The sequence below is a fragment of the Nyctibius grandis genome, chromosome 5 (genome assembly GCF_013368605.1).
Source record: "Nyctibius grandis isolate bNycGra1 chromosome 5, bNycGra1.pri, whole genome shotgun sequence".
In the NCBI taxonomy this organism is placed as follows: Eukaryota; Metazoa; Chordata; class Aves; order Nyctibiiformes; family Nyctibiidae; genus Nyctibius; species Nyctibius grandis.
Window position 1 is genome coordinate 27,244,995 of NC_090662.1, and position 17,622 is coordinate 27,262,616.

General features: G+C 37.2%; 1 protein-coding gene across 1 annotated transcript in view; it reads right to left on the bottom strand.

Moving 5' to 3' along the window:
• PTPRZ1 (protein tyrosine phosphatase receptor type Z1) overlaps positions 1 to 17,622 on the bottom strand; it is a 104,345-nt gene that overhangs the window by 17,973 nt on the left and 68,750 nt on the right. Inside the window, exons 13-17 of the mRNA XM_068400702.1 lie at positions 14,376 to 14,520; positions 6,916 to 7,007; positions 3,487 to 3,572; positions 1,178 to 1,198; positions 914 to 1,010 (exon numbers count right to left, since the gene is read on the bottom strand). Coding sequence (XP_068256803.1) covers positions 914 to 1,010; positions 1,178 to 1,198; positions 3,487 to 3,572; positions 6,916 to 7,007; positions 14,376 to 14,520 — 441 coding nt within the window. The remainder of the gene's footprint in view (positions 1 to 913; positions 1,011 to 1,177; positions 1,199 to 3,486; positions 3,573 to 6,915; positions 7,008 to 14,375; positions 14,521 to 17,622) is intronic.

The following is a 17,622-nucleotide window of genomic DNA, read 5'->3' on the forward strand; positions in this document are numbered from 1 at the left end:
GCTTATGAAAGCAGCAGAATGCCAGAGGACTAACTTGAAGAGATGTGAAATCTCATGCTACTCAGAATCACAGCATCACAGAATCAATCAGGTTGGAAAAGACCTCTGGGATCATCAAGTCCAACCATAGCCCTGACACCACCCTGTCAACTAGACCATGGCACTAAGTGCCATGTCCAGTCTTTTCTTAAACACCTCCAGAGATGGTGACTCCACCACCTCCCTGGGCAGCCCATTCCAATGTCTAATAACCCTTTCTGAGAAGAAATGCTTCCTAATGTCTAACCTGAACCTCCCCTGGCGAAGCTTGAGGCTGTGTCCTCTTGTCCTATCACTAGTTGCCTGGGAGAAGAGGCCAACTCCCACTCCGCTACAACCTCCCTTCAGGTAGTTGTAGACTGCAATAAGGTCACCTCTGAGCCTCTTCTTCTCCAGGCTAAACAACCCCAGCTCCCTCAGCCGTTCCTCATAGGTCATACCCTCCAGACCCTTCACCAGCTTGGTCGCCCTCCTCTGGACTCGCTCCAACACCTCAACATCTTTCTTGAAGTGCGGGGCCCAGAACTGGACACAGTATTCAAGGTGCGGCCTCACCAGTGCCGAGTACAGAGGGACGATCACTTCCCTAGACCGGCTGGCTACACTATTCCTAATAGAGGCCAGGATGCCATTGGCCTTCTTGGCCACCTGGGCACACTGCTGGCTCATGTTTAGCTGGCTGTCGATCAGCACCCCCAGGTCTCTTTCCGCTGGGCCGCTTTCTAACCACTCTTCCCCTACTCCTCTCCGAGTGTTTTGCTGAACAGTAGCCAGAGATTTCAGTACAGTGGTATTTTTTTTCCCCTCAACATATAAATCTATACTTGTCTATAATTATTTCTTAAATAAAACACCAAGTGATGCATTTACTTACAAGCAACAATGTTTATGTATCGATTCTTATTCTTGTTGTCGGGGTGATTAGAGCTGTCTGATGTAATACCTAGATCTACAGTACAGCTCTGGATTTCCTGAAAAAAGAAAATGTATGTCATACTTTAGTAAGTATTAAGACACATAAAATGTCTTAAAATACAGTAAGTCAGCACAAAAAGAACCACAACCTTATACCCAATTATCTATGATATTTTACATCTACCTCATTGCTAAAAAAAAATGCAGTGAAACAATTCCTTACCTGATAAAACTCTTTCAGTGTCTAATGAGGGAATGAATGCAAAAAAAGTAAAAAAAAATCAAATTCCACAGCACAGAACAAATGGATAAAAGTGTTCATATAAATTACAATTACTATATGGAAAACAGTTATGGTCATGCAATATGTATCTCCATAATAACAACAAAGCTGAATATTTTGACATAACTCTTTAAGGAAACAAGAGGTAATTTTCTTGTTAAAATACTGGCATCTATTTTCCTATCTGTAGTTTTAATGTTAGACCTTAGGCCGGTGAAAGCTTATACACACGAGCAACATCATTGACTTTAGCCAGATTATCTATATCTTTAACTGTTCGTCGGATTTGTTACGGGTCCTTATAACTGCATGAGTTTCTCTGTGGAATGCTTTTGCTCTGTTTACATCCAGCTGTAAAACCTTCCCCGGAGCAGGATAGTGCTCAGCCAGCCTCGTGACACTCTGGTGAAGGACAGCATTACAGCCCTCAGTCTGCCACCATTTTCTCAATGAACCCAACATTTTTAAGAAAGAGAAAGACAGGCCTGAGAAGACAGGCACAAAGTCTATAAGACTCGCAAAATTAATTTATTTTATTTTAATGATTACTTTAACTGACAGGAAACTCAGGCACTTATAAGGTCCACATTGTTAAGTAGGAAATATGTTGCCATCACTAAAAGTACTATAATAATGTTTCTCAACACTTTTTAGGATTTATTTCAATATTAATCACCTTCAGCTATTTAAATATATATATATATGAAAAGTGGTTACTAGTGTGAAAATTAGATTTTAAATATAAGTTGTTTCATAGTAATACAAATAAAAAGCCTGAACCACCCCTCTACTCTCCAAACGTGTGCTGACTCTGCAAAGACAATGACTGTATTTTCATTTTTCCATATCTTCTAAGTTCTTTATCAGTGGGGAAAAGACCAGGACACTAATTCTGGGCGAGTTTGTAAAGCCAAAAAGGTTCTCCAAGAAATGGTGATAACACTGAGTTTTTTGTAATAGTTAAAACAAGCATGAAATATTTCAGATGGTGCAGGTGTAGCTCAGCGAGATGTAGTGTATTTGGTCTTTGGATCACTGCTGTAATTTAGGAAAAGAAGAATTGTAGGAAAAGAACAATTTAGGATGAACAATTTGATTTCTGTATTGCTGTCCTCAGTAATGGTGAAAGAACTTTGTTACCATTGTATTTACACACAGTCCTTCCAACATCTGCTCTTATTAACAGCCAGTCCAGCTGGAGCCCAGTCCTGTCAGTGCACATGCACATGTGTAACGTGAACGTGTACTGGACATTCACAAGTATTTACAAGTTTGGTCCCACAATCAGGTGGATATTCTGAATGTTAAATGAATTGGAGAAGAAATGCTGATGAAGAAGGTTAGGTGAATGACATGAAATTTTTGGTCACAACACATTGACTGGGGAAACAAAGCAAAACCAAAAGATGCAAAACTATGAATTTTTTACTTTCAGTATTGTCGATTTTGCAGCAGAAATATTACAATCATATTTTAAATTAACAGAGATCAATTAAAAAACTTGTTTCCACTCCAAGTGACTGATTTTGTCAGAAATCATTTATCAAGAATTTTAATAGCACAGCTTTAATAACAGAGTATGGGCTCATAATGTTTATTTTATGTGACTTAAGTTAGAACATATCTATCTTTAAATTGCATGTAATGCATATGAATGTGAAAAACAATGAAGTTCATTAGCAACATATGGTGATAGTAACATTATATGATGACAGTATATGTTTCAAAATTTTGAAATACCTCTTATGAACCATACACTTTAGGAAAGGAACTGTAAAGCTTTCACTACCACATATGAAGACTACATTAGCTCCCCTGTTAATCAGAAGTCTTGCCACATGTACTCATTATTACTTCCATTTTTTTTTTCTCTGTAAATGGAACAAGCAAATGTGGGTGGCTCCTGCAAAACTCAATTGGCATTAGTGCTGGAAAAGCTTTAGATCTACTACTCTATCTGATAAACTATATAGGTTGCATTATCTTTGCATAGTTTCTTCACACAATCACTTAGTATTTTATCACAGTGATAAACATTCCCAATTGCATCCCAGTCCTGCTAGCTTTTACAGATCTCCCTAGTCTTTATGCATAAACAGTCCTTACTGGGTGCACAGTACTCATATTTGCATGGATTTATGAAATTAGTCCCCAAGTCAGAATGTAATGCCCAGTTCTTTGTTTCCAGGCATTTAAACTTAACATTAGTTGTAAGTGCTAAGAAGAAAGTTGACATCATAAAGCCATACCTCAAATTCTTCAGAAAAACCATTACTTGCATGTAAATCTGCAACATGTTTTGGAAAATGCTTTATTGGAATTGCTCCAACTTCATCTTAGGGGTGGGAAAAGACAAAAAACATATTTATGAAGAATAAAAAGCCAGTGACATATACAGAAGTTCATATGTAGGCAATCCACACAACATCCTGAAATAAAATGTTTGGCATGAACTTTGGATATACGACTCTCACAAAAATAAAAGCACTCTTTAACACCATTAACATTTCTAAAATCATTCTCTAACACTTATACATTTCTAAGCGATTATTTGGAAAGAAGATATAGAAAATGCCTTGCTAGGTCTTTCTCTGTCTTTAAGTCCTCAAATCAAGGTGCTGATTCTGCAAGATGCTGAGCTTGTCTGTACATTGAAGAGCACTCAGAACTCCCTGCGAAATCAAGGGGAAGTGGGAGGATTAGCACTTTGCTACAGGACATTCAAAGTGAGAGCATAGGAGCAGAGCTCTGAATAACATTGATAAAGAAAGAATGATCAGGCAGAGCTGTCTGGGTCCTTTAGGCTGATTAGACTTGCACTGGGACTCTGATACAGTACATGGACTAGCCACATAGTCCCAAGCCTACTAAATTAATGCAGCATTATGCCAGTAGTATAATTTTAACTGATGTGTTGCATGTTTGCATTGGCATCCAAAGGAAACAACAACTGATTTTCATCTTTTACTGCATTAGTGAGTACTTCCAGTGGGGATTTTTTCCCCCATTCTCCCCATGATTCTATGATAACCTATTGATAATAATCTCATGTCTGATCCTGGGAGTATTGACTCCATATTTTCACCCCAGGCTTTATACTTCCAAGTTTTAAGTGAAAGATAAAAGTTTAAGACTTTCCGGATACCCACAAAGACAGTATCTACATTCTCAACTAATAAATGTGATTTATGCAACTTCTGGGTCCTGATACTCAGTCTGAATTTTCCATCTGATGCTTATATTTCAGGACATCTCCTTTTTACTTTATACAAATACAGAAAACCACTCTTGTGTAGAACATTCATTAGGGATAATGTCAAAAACCTTTGGGACTTTTAATCTCTCTTTCCTGCAAATACACTATGTAAACAAAGTCATCTGTTCTGTTAATTACCTGTTAAAGGATGACATTATTTCAGCTAGTTTTGATTCTGAAGAATAATTTTGGGTTTTTTTAAGCCTTTCATGGATTAAAAATATTTTTATTTCACAATTTGTAATTTCATCACTGTTTCATGTGAGAAAGAAACATCAAAAACGTTGAACAAGGACCTGTTATTTACATCAACAGATGTTCAGCATTTAGGCCACCTAATAATTTTAGCTTTCAGTTACCAAGAATTTGTTGATTTGTATCGAGATCCATCTGGTCTTCCACTTACATGAATGGGTCTGAATAAAAAAACTGAATTTATCCAGTCCAGCCTAAGAGAAGCTGAACAAATGTGTAACACTATCTTCAGTCTTCGGAGATGAAATCTGGCATAAAGTGTTTACTCTAATGACATGCAAACACAAAACCAGAAGGGAAGGTAAATGACCCTAAAAGTGAGGACAGTAAGAGAGAAAGAGGACTGAGGTTTGGTGTAATTACTGTTTTATTTCCTTGCCAGTGCTAATCTCCCAAGTCAATCACTTCTGACTCCAGGAATATATTTTATATCTGGATGGCAGGTATCACTTGAAACTACTTAAAGGTTGATAGTGGGTCCTAATATAACCCTGTAATTCATTATGTGTTCTGAACGCATCTTTGAATTATGCTGTGAAGTGCCACGGCATTTTCTGTGAATAACTGCAATTCTCCTGTCTCTGCCAATGAAACCTCACAAAAGGAAAACCTAACAAATAATGTGATCTGTGGAGTGTGCTTTTAATCACAGTCATAATAAAAAATTAAAATTAGCAGTTACAAAGTGCTCTTCCTGCTCTATGCTCTTCGCCAGTATTATATCACAGTCTCAATTGTTGTAAAATCACACTGCTGAAACACTTGTGCAATAGAAAACACAAAAACTGCTCACTTGACATCTGTTGCACACAAAATAAAACAAAAATATTTCCTTAGTGCTTGCAGCTCTTTCCATAAAATATTTTATGTATCTTTCAGTCAGTTAGAAACACTTTTCTCTTTAAGTTAATATTTATCAGTATTTCAGAAGGAAAACCTCCAGCATAAAACCACATAGTTTAAGCATTCAGAATAACTGTAAGTGCAATTCTGTCTCATGACAATGGAAAACGCTATCTACCTGAGGTGAGCTGGTCAGGAAAAACTGCAAGAAAATTATAGAGTTGTACTGCAATATAGTTAATGATAGAGAGTAAAAGCAGAGATTTCCTATAATGATTACCACTTGACATTCATACATAATCATGTTTGCTGAAATCAAGCTACATCCCTGCCTATTAACCATTTAGGAAAAGGTTATGCATCTCCTAACAATAGCAATCAATTCAAGAGGCATTTAAAGATGCCTACAATTCCATTACAACAGAAGTCTAATGTTTGGGATTCATTTAATTAAATGCTTTTACTAGTTATCTATACAAGGGCTGATTTTGCTTCCCTTAGTCATTCCAAGGGAACCCATCCCCCTTCTGCACAGTTTGCAAAAGCATTACTCGTGGAACAAGATATCCTTTTCTCATGGATGCAAATGTGGCTCAGGATCTGCTGCAGAATTAATCTATTTAAGGTACTTTTCATTCTACTCAGATCGAAAAAGCTGGGAGGGCTACACGTGCTCCTCTGATACTCTTAGAGGAGGAAAGAAAAGAAACAGTTTCTCCAAATAACTGTGGTGGATATGGAACCAGAAGATGCTAATAATGTTCTGCGTTTGTGTATCATTTTTATGAGAGGCTCACAGAGAACTTTACCAATACTAACTATGCTAGTAAAATCTGTAAGTTAAAGAAAATGTTGTAATTGCAAATGAAACGTAGATAGATGAGGCATATATTGGTCCTGCTGGTAAAAAGAATAGGTCATGTTCTATACATAGGTGACAAATTCAATTAAAGGCAGAAATACAGAAGAATATGTTGCTGGTGTAATCCTCTGCTTTGTGACAGTGAACTAGAGCTATTTAGTGTGGCTCAGATGGCTACACTAGCAGCCATTGCTAGTGAGGCTACACCTCACATTGCTAGAAGGCACAGGGTATCTGAGACAGCTCTGTAAGGTGAGGATTTCTCTCCTGTGTTACCTACAGAAGAGACTATTAGTAACCCTAGTCTCTGCCTTCATCAAGTGCACCTGTGTTTATTAGTAAAAGAAGGTACAAATCTCTGGTTTACAGATGTTACAGTATGTGAAGAATTCATACAGACACATACAAGGCAGCATCTTCCAACAGCTAACACCAATCCACAGAACAGTTGACAAAAAATACCTGAGACTGGGAAGATTGGAGCTGGGGGAGCAGAAATCACTCGAGGTGACGTATTATCTTCTAAATAAAAGTGGGCAGTCTGGAAACATTTCCTAGAAAGGAAGAAACATAAATAAATATTGAAAAAAAAACCCCCATTATCTGAGACCTTTTGGAATTCTGGCATTACTGAATAAGAAAAAAAAAATCAGTTTTGAAACCCAGTTTCCATGGCGTGTCAAATACTACTGCTATAATATAAATAGTCCCCCAACACACCACCAAATTATACTACATTAACTCAGCATAATACATAGTTCATGCGTCTTTACCTATACCAGAGACAAAAGACAGAGCACACATCAGACATAGCGAAAGCTGGAAGAGGAACTCTGCATCAGGAGCTACTGTAGATGCTGCACAACAACTCCAACTATAAAAAATGCCATTGTCTTCCTTGCTTATCCAAATTCGCACACATAATTACTGTTCCCTTTCATGTGATTATGCTAGCCTGAAGATGGAGCGATGCATGAGATCAGTTCTGGTAATTCATCAGTAGATCCTACTGCAGACATGGAAATGCAATAAAAGGCAACGTGCCCTGTAACAGACAAAACGGTGGCTCTGGAACTACTATGGCTGGGGCTAAACAATTTTTGCATAATGTAATTGCAACACGGAGGGACACCTTGACCAAGGAGGATTTCCCAAAGTTGACAGACAGAAACAGGGGAATTTATAACTCCAGGAGATGCTAGCTTTGCTGCAAAAACATTGAAGGATGAATACAAATGGAATCAACCTTAACTATGACCCACAATGTTATTTGTATCTGTGCTGTAATCCAGATGTGAAGATAATAAGAATAGCATCTGTTAAGAGTCCAAGCTATTCAAGGGACTAAACAACCAACTGCTGCTGTAAGCATTGCAAAGCCTCCTTAATTAAAAAATCTCCATATGATTAGACATGCTAATAACAATCTTTACTCTGGGTCACTTAATCTATTTGAAATATTATTCACTAATCATTAAATTTAAAAAGAAATGTCTGCATCAGGAAAATATTAATCTCATTTTATATTTACAAGATTCTGCTTCTTCAAAGCTGTTGGCTGAAGCTATTATATGATCTTTTGCTATTTTGTGTAATCAACCACCAGCGTTTTAAATTCTTCTGTACTGCTCCTGTAATACCACATGGATAAAACCCCTCATATAACTGTTATAATCAAAAAGAGATCTTGAGGCTACTTTGAGAAATAGATAGAGAATATGCAGATATTGTCATTCTTTCCAGAACCGTTAATGTAGATCATAAAGACTTTGGTAAGCTTATTTGAATTAAGCCTCTGGGAAACATGGCCATACTCTGGGAATGTGTTCGGAATTTTCTGTCTGTGTACAATGCAGATTCTCTTAAAACACAAGAAAAAGCGGACAGCTACATCAAAGGGAAAATTGTGGCATGCAAAATAGTTCTGGTGATTCACATGACAAATTTGGAGTCCAGCTAGAATCCTCTAACAGCGTATTCGTGGTGGTCATACAGGAGCTTCGTCTTTGCATGACATGTTTGGAATAAGACTATCCATTATGTAGTTTTACTTAGAAATGGCAATTTTGGATGCAGACCAAGAACACATTCAGGATGTGCTTGGGAACATCTTTCCAATTTTTAAAGAGGCTCTAACATTAGGACCTCATAGAGGTAGCAGCTGCTGAGGTGAGACAGGCTGTCTCACTGCTAGCATAATACTCAAGAGTTACTCTCAGGACTGTGTGCAAAATGTCTGTAAGAGGCAGGCAAGTATCAAAGTACTTCAAATCACTAAACACCTTTGGAAGGTCTGGTCCTGCCTGCTGGGCACCGAGAACGCTGATGTACTGTGTTTATTAAAAACAGCATCAACCAACCAAACATGCCAACCAGCCTGACTGGAACAGGTTGCCCAGAGAGGTGATAGATGCCCCATCCCTGGAAACATTCAAGGTCAGGTTGGATGGGGCTTTGAGCAACCTCATCTAATTGAAGATGTCCCTGCTCATCGCAGGTGGGTTGGACTAGGTGACCTTTAAAGGTGCCTCCTAATCCAAACTATTCTATGATTCTATGATTAAAGCACTAAACCCCCAAAAACTTCTCTCCCTAATGCGTACTGCATATGAACAATGATCATACATAACGTTTATGGACTAACATCACAGAGTTTTGTTACCTCCTTGCTTAAGAAGAGAACAAGCTAAAAAGAATTTAATTAGCAGAATGGCTTTCACATCTAAAGCAGTACTTAAAATGTCCTCATAATATGCCACTATCCCTTACTGAGCCACTGTATCTTTAATCTTTAACAAGTTAATTGTCACTGAAAATAAATTACACCCTTAGCACATTTGGGAGACAAATTCTTAGCAGTTGACTTAACCTGTAATAAGACTCATAAATAGGCACTCCATCTGCTTCTGCATCAGCAGTGAAAGCCTTCATGACTAAACCTAATGTTAATAACCATGCCTCGTTAATTATCACTTGTTGTTAATGAAAAAAGTGATGACTATTTCAAACTTCAAGACAAAGGTCCCATCACTCAATGTTAACCTGATTATTTAATTTACACCTTTCATCACAGCATTTAGATCTTCAGCCTAAATCTGTAATTTGTAATTTAGACACTGCACTTCTTCGAACACACACTTTATATATGGAGATAGTGCTAAACCATTGAATTAATTAGTGTCTGTATCTGTACAGGAAGGCATGCAGCAGCAGCTCTTTGGTTTAACAGGAGGGATATTAGATCTGAATGTACACTTGAATGTGAACTACATGGGACAAGACTACACCTCATACTGCAGAGGACATCGCTTTTCTGGCCTGTGGGTCCCTGGACCTTGGCTGAGGATATGTGCTGCCTACTTCTCCCCTGGCGCAGGGAGTGCTCACAGCCTGACTCTGATTGTCACCGAAGCAGGCACCACAGGCATGGTGCTCTGTGTGTGTGTGAGTGTGCATGTGTGTAGGGTGTTCACTGCTCGTGTCGGCTGAGGAAGGAGCTGGACTTTGGAAGTCAGAAGCATCTGTGACAGGATGGGTCTGCACATTCACTGCTCATCCAGAATGGTCTTAGAGGCATTATTACTTCTTTCTCTGAGAATTTCTGGGTCTTTTGTGCTCACAGGGTATCTCCTAATAGGTATTCTCAAACACTTATTAGAATTTATTTTTAAATGGTTCTGATAATTTAAAGATCTGATGGTTCCAAAGGATCTCTAAATGGATCCTCAATGGATCCAATGATTCAAATTATTCCATTTTTTAATGGTTCCAATTAATTTTTAAATGCTTGCAAGCTGAAATTTTAATTTTCAAGTTTTATTAACTTTTCTATTTATACTCTGATGTCACATAGTTGAGATGTTTTTCCTTCATGGATGGATGAGTGTGGCCTTTGTAAGTTTAAATCCGTTTTTAGTGTGTCTGCATGTGCGAGTTTAACTATCCTTTGAGAGGGTTCTCAACTGCATTCCCATAAACCTAACACAGGACTCAAGGCATCAGTTCAAATAATGGATAAGAGAATGAACATTCTCTGACAGCTGTGTTTCAAAGATATAGGGTGGTAGAGGAAAGTTAAAATTTAAATGACTGCTCGGTGTTTGTCATTGGGTTAGTCATTTCTGAAGCATGGCTGTCATGTAACTTCTAGGAGGCTTCATGACCGCCAGCTGATATTCAGTATGTCTGTAGATAGAAATGTAGCTGAACTGCATTAGCAGTTTGCTGTTCACATTATTAGAGCTAGTCTCTTACTGAGATTCAGATGTATTTGTTGAAAAAGAATCTTGAATGGTGCAACTACCACTGATAACTGTTACTATTTTACTGTTTTCCAAGCTCTTCTTATGATAACCATTATAAAAAGTGATCTGCACAAACAGCCTGACATTTCTTCCTGTACATCAGGTCATCAGGTCATCGGGTTTATTTTCATTAATCACTTCTATGAACTGTTCCTAAAGAGTATACACATGCATAAGCAATTTCCAGTATTTTATATGTTGGCAGAGAAACTTTCAATTTCAGTCACCTTAACAGATAAGGTTAATTCAGCAAAATGGGAATGATGAAGCCCTCCAGAAATGAAAAGAACAGAGCAAGGAGATTCAAATATCCCTGTTGCATCTCTGCTGGAAGGATTCAGCCAAGCAGACATACTGAGAGAGATGAATAGACTCTAGATTTGGATAGAAAATTCTATCTGAAGTTATAAAAAAGATCTATCTGGATGACAAAGCCATTAAACAAGCAAAAGAATCTCCTTGTTTATTCCACTGCAATCTTAATCATGCTGAAAAAATGAAAGGAAATGGACATTGCTTGAAAATTGCTTGAATTACAAAAGATTTGAGACATAGAACTAGAGTAGTTCAAAATTGTGCATTTTTCTGCTGGAAATTGGACAATCTTTAGACAATACTGTCATTAAAAGTTTTCATCCCTGTCAGAGAAATTAATATTTTATCACAGAAAGATTGAGATTGTGCCTAATGAGACAGTGAAGAGACGGGGGAATTTCCTCAAGTGCTGATTAACAATTTCATGTAAAAAAAAAAAACAAACCAAAACCCAAACAACAGATGGTACAGAATTATTTTTCTGATACAAGTCATTCAAGTGAAGAACAAAATAATTTTGCCTTTTTTTAACCTCGAGAAACTGGAACTTATCACTCTTGGTAGTTATTTGTTTTTTAAACCAAATAACACACCTTTTGCATATTAAACACACTTTTTGCATATTCCAATTAGGAGCTAATAGTGGAAACAACTTAAAGCACTATTCACTCAAATACCCAGCTAGGATAGACCAATGCAATTTTTTGAGTACTGTTGCCAAAGGAATATAGAATAACTTCTTGCAAACCTAAACTTTTTATGAACTTTAATAAGTGAAAATAATTAGCCCACATAAAAAAAGCATTATAAAAAGAAACATTGACAGCTTACATCAGTTATTTCAAAATAAACTAAATGTAACTATAAAAATACTTATAGACTTTATACTAATATTTTCCAGGCATAAAGAAAACTGCATAGCAATAAAGTTAATGTTCTGATTTTTCCCAGGCTTTAAAAAGCGGGCCACAAAGTCCGTCCTACAAAATATACTGTTTATGTTTCATTTCTCTGAAATAAGAAACATGTTACTGGTGTTACCATAATGCCAAGAAAATTTTCTTGAGGATTAACAAAAAAAGAGCTCCATATTTTATTTTGTAGTACACAAGAAACACAGAAGATTAAATTCAAGTTCAAGAAGATATTACCGCTAACGGGATTTTTGTTTTATTTTGAAAGACCTGTGTAACAGAATTGTTCATTCCCAGAGAAAGAATACAAAATGAACACAATGTTATTTAGCAAAAACAAGCTTGTAACGTATAGGATTACTAGAACTGCACTGTACAATCTGGGACTTAAAATGGATGGTGTTCTTTGGCAAACAGAAGAGATTTCAAATACTATTTAGCTTCAGGGATGAAACCTTTTGGAAGATGAACGTTCATGTTGCGTAACATGAAAGACAGAAGGTTCTCAATATAAAAGTGGTTAACTGGAAATCCTGTGATGGACAGTATAATTATCCAACTAGACATAAACTAAGAAATGAGTTGTGCAATACTTGTGGCAATTAACAACTTCTTTGGAAAGAAGAAATCTTTCTGAAAATTCATTGCTCAAAAGTGTCTTTAATCATGCTGAAGGCTGGCTGACTCACCAGCACGCTTGCCTGGAGCAAAGGAAGCTCGAACTCAGTTTCTTTAAACCTAGAGTGTTCAGGGGTGGGGTGTATTCTCTCCCCATGTGGGACATGCCCTGCTAGACCAATAGAAAACCAGTGTCAGGAGACCAGAAGAAAAGTCAGTAAGCACACCGTGACATCATAGCCTAGAGATTACAGTAGTCAGCAGTTGGAAAGGGCAGTCTGGGGTCTAGTTCCTGGCTCTTCACCACTTTTATACACTTTAGATTAAGCAGAATTGAGCAGGAAAAAAAAAAGAAGAAAAAAAGCTCTATAAGCATCTGTGAGATGTTTGGACCCGCCTTCCCCCTTGTTTGTACAGCTCCTGGAAGAGCAAGGTCCTGTTTCTTGCTGCTAGTTTACGTGTTAGCACTGCAGAAGCAGTAACAGGATCAGGTTCCTGGCAATGACCAAAAGGCAAGAATCCCCACGGCAGGAAGCTTTTGCAACTTATTTCCCCCCTCTGGACCACTGCGTTTCCTCCCTGGCAACTTGCACACTCGAGAAAGTGTTAGGCTTGTGCATGGATTTTGAAAGCCCTATGAGAGCTTAAGCAAATGTGATCCTAGGAGGACTCTGGCTTTATCTAGAACCAATGAAACAGAGCCAAAGGTTTGACCACTCCCAAATACAGTCATGGCTAACTAGATTCCTGGTATGCTTTTAGCTCAGGCCAGCTTGCATTATTTCACACAATGCTTGACACTGTTTGGGGTTAGCACAGGGCAGAGACCATCCCCAGTAGGTGATGTGAATGCAGCCACTCTGTTTATAGCCCCTATAGGGGAAGAGACTTCAGCTGTATGGAAGAAATCTGTGCCATGCCAGCTAGTCTGCTTTATTTCACACTACAGATACAGTCTTGCCCTCACTGATTATGTTATCATGACTTTTTATAGCTATCACTTCTCTATAGCCTGATTTTTTTTCTTCATGTCTTATCAACTTATCAAGTCACAGAGAAACAGGCCCATGAGGGAACCTGAGCACATGTGTGCACATGGAATGTATCCTTAGTTACCCGCTGAATGGTTTGAAAGGCTGGGGGGGCAAATTTTGGTATGGAGATAGGCAGAATCACAAAGCAGAACAACTTTTTAATCACAGAACATCATAAGAGCTACTCGGTAAGCGATCTTAAAACATTTATACTATTACACTATCCCATTTCTGTCTTGCATACAATGTCAGCTAAGCACGCTCCTACAGTCCTATATGAATTGCTTATTCACATAGTCCTGTTGACAACCATACACTCTCATCCTAAATTGACAACTACCTTTTTTTAACTGTTAAAGGATTGGAAAGATGAAACAAGCCCATGTCATGCTATGTATTTTTCTTCTCCCTCCTGTTCCTCCTAGTGCTCTGTTAAATTACTTGGCTTCTAGGCATTAATAATCACAAGTAAGTTTACTAAAATCTCTCAAAATGGAAATAAACTATCTGCAATGGTTCAACCCTCTGCAACCAAAAAAAATTGTACTTGAGCATTTTGGACAGAAACCACCTTATTTTGTCAGCTTTATGTCACTACAGCACTGGAAGCAATACAAAGACACAGTGAGAGACAAGATCCAGTCTCCCTCCTCTAAACCAGCTCAATAATGTCAATCACATTTTTCAAATCAGAGCTCTTTAGAACTGAAAAAAAAACCAACCAAAAAACAACTTACCTCCAGTATATGAGAATACCCACAAGAATCACTAGACAGATAAAAGTCAGGGCTGATACGACCACAAGTGGTATAACTGTCTTCTTCTCTGATTCCAGACTCTCAGCTAGACCGATACGAGACTCATGGCTACTATTACTTGCCTCTGCAGTCAGAGAAAATTGAAACAGTCCATGTTTAAATTCTGACAAATGCACAGCATGAGTGAATGTCTCTTACAATGAGCCTACTTAATATCACTTACCTCTACTTTTTACTATGTACTGCAGAAAGTATATACATTTGCAAACCAGCTTACAGAAAATAAGCAGCTAGAGGGTAAAGCAAAGTGTTCAAGCTTATGTGACTCAGCCTTCCAGCAGTGGAGACTTCTCATTGTAAGAATAGCAGATTCTTGTTAAAATATAGGAGAAGAAAGCTTTTTATTTTCATCTGTTTATTAGCTGAAAGCCAACTGAGTTAAGGAATCTAAATATATAATATTGAAATGTGTAAAGAACACTTTGATATTAAACTGTCACTCATATAATGCAAATCACTTCTCAGATTAATAGGAAAATTTTCTTACAATAGTCCCTATGTGCTTGCTGTATTGCACTTAAGCCTTCTGTATTCTAATACATAGTCCATTCTGTAACCCACTTTATAGATACATCCTGCTTCCTTTAAATCCAATCACAGTACTTCCTCCCCAACTATATCGGAACCAGAATTAAATTTCCTACCTCCATCTTTACAGGCGACCAAATTATTATTTAGATATTGTCTACATCTCACATTTCTGTCATCCTTGTAATGCTGGATGACAGAAATATTTGGCCATAGGAATCTATATGAAGATTAAAGCAATATATTTTATAATTTCATTAAAATAAGGGAACACAATGGTGGACAAGACCAATCCTGCATTTTTAACTCTGGTCATATCTCAAAAAGTAAACACTTTAAAATGGTGATTTTGACATAAAATGACTAATTCTTTTAAATCTGTGCAGTTTACTGTGATATGTGACAATTATATGAGTCAAAACACAGAAATAAACACTTTTGCACTTGTTAGAATTAAATCCCTGGATTTTCTAAGAATGTTTCCTGCTTTTGTGAACAGTCCTAATTCAATGAATGTTCTGTATGGGAGCAGAATTTTGCTGTCTAGAAATCAGCTGCACACCACTGGGATTTCAAGGGACCAATTCTAAGTGTATAAAAAGCTTTCAGACAAAAGGGAGGAGGGAATGGAGTTGTATCTGCAAAAAAAACCCCAAAACCAACCCAAACGAACAAAGCACATGTCCTAAATACGATGTAAAAAACAAACATCTTCACACAGTACAGATTTCCAGGCAGCTCTCTGCTTCCATTTTCTTGAGTTTAGGGGCTTTCAGAGCTTTATATGCAAAATGGTCTAGGCTCTGATCTTGCAAGCATCTTCTTGGTTTTAGTTCAAAGTACTCAAACACCCAAATCAATTCCTACTCATTAAATCCTGTAGCTCAGTGTGCAAAGTGATTGCAGACACAAATTGCTTCTGAAAAATCTGTCCCCGAGTTTCTGGTGAGTAGGCTAAAATCAGTATTTCCTATTGATTTCAGAAGAAACTACATGTATGCATAAGAGATCAGAATATGATCCCTTTGAAGCATTCATACTTGCTTATCCAACTCTGGACTAATTCACAGTGTAAAGCCTAGTCTTATCTGTGTGATGACAGGGTTCCTTCAAACTGCATGATCAAATCCTATTAGCATTCCTTCTATGGGGAATGAAGAGCAGGCTTCTCCTTCTGTACCAGGGGGTTTCTTGCCTACTTGGCCATCACTCCAATGATGGCAGCTGAAAAGGCAGTCTCATCTACAGTAGATTTCTTTGCTCCCTAATAATTGATGTGTTTGTATATTTCTTTATATTAATTTCTCTTACAGTTTTTCAACAGAAGTTGAAAGGTTTAGGTAGCCATAGAAGTCTTATGGAGAAAGCCCTCTTTCAGAACAAGCATAAATATGCATTAAAAATGGCAAAGACTGGGAAAAGTTTAAATGACAATTTTTTCTGTAATGGTCACAACAAGAAGACATTTAATCAGTTTCTGGTGAATTCACTGTAATGCAAAATAAGTTCTCAACTGAGGAGGTGTTTTTTTTTGTTTCATTGCTTTATAATTGAATAAAGCAAAGATGTCTTTGATTTACAGGACACCATGTTAGACATGCTCACATTGAATTTTCAGTTTATTAAAAGACAATATTTGGCATCATTTATTGGAAAAAATAATGTACATGAAATGATACTGTATAGTGTCTTTCAATAATATCTAGAACAAACTCTAAGTCTGTTGTACTACTATTACTACTACCAGTCATGTATAATCCTTTTTGAATTATTACCAGTAACAATTCAAATGACACCCATTATATAAACTATAAATCTCTCTCTTATGGTTACACTCATTCACATTAGTAATGTAAGTTTTGAAATACTGGTGTTCTTTTTTGCTGATTTTTAAAGAAATGTTATGCATTTTACACAATATAGTAACTACTTACCTACTGCACTAATACACTTACTGATTGGGTTTTATAACACCTACCTTGTTAGGACTCCTATTAATTTCAGTATGGTTTCTACGTTATTTCAGTATGTTTTCTATTTTCTTTTAATTTTTACTTTCTATTTTTCACATTCTATTAGCCCCAACTACACAGTGTGTTAATTTACCACCTTTTCATATTAGTATTCTGTTGTTCACGAGCAATACGACCTCATGTGATTTAACTGTGTATTTGCAGGAATGTGCTGCAAATTTCACATGCTTTGTGGAGTCCATTCCTTAGTGGATTTGGCTGGCTGATACTGCCCTCTACAGATGCTGCGAGTACTTAATGGAAGTTACATTTATTTTCTAAAATACCGATTTAACCTTGGTTGTTGCGCTGTGTTTTTTTCCAAAGATCCCAGTTATTGTTTCCGACTTTACGCTTGGATTTTTCAATACTCTAACAAGAGGCAATGCAAGTTATGTGTCTGAATACCTCATGTTTTCCACAATGCATTTTTAAATACAAAGGAAATACTTTATATTTATCAGGTTTTCATCTGAGGTTCAGTTTTGCCTTCTGACATTACCCTTGGAATCACAGATTACAAATACTCTCACTGACTTTAAGAGGACTAAATAGGAAAATAGCACTAAGGATAAACAGGTACAGGAGAATCTGTCTGTAAGAATTTTGGAAATATGCAAATCTGG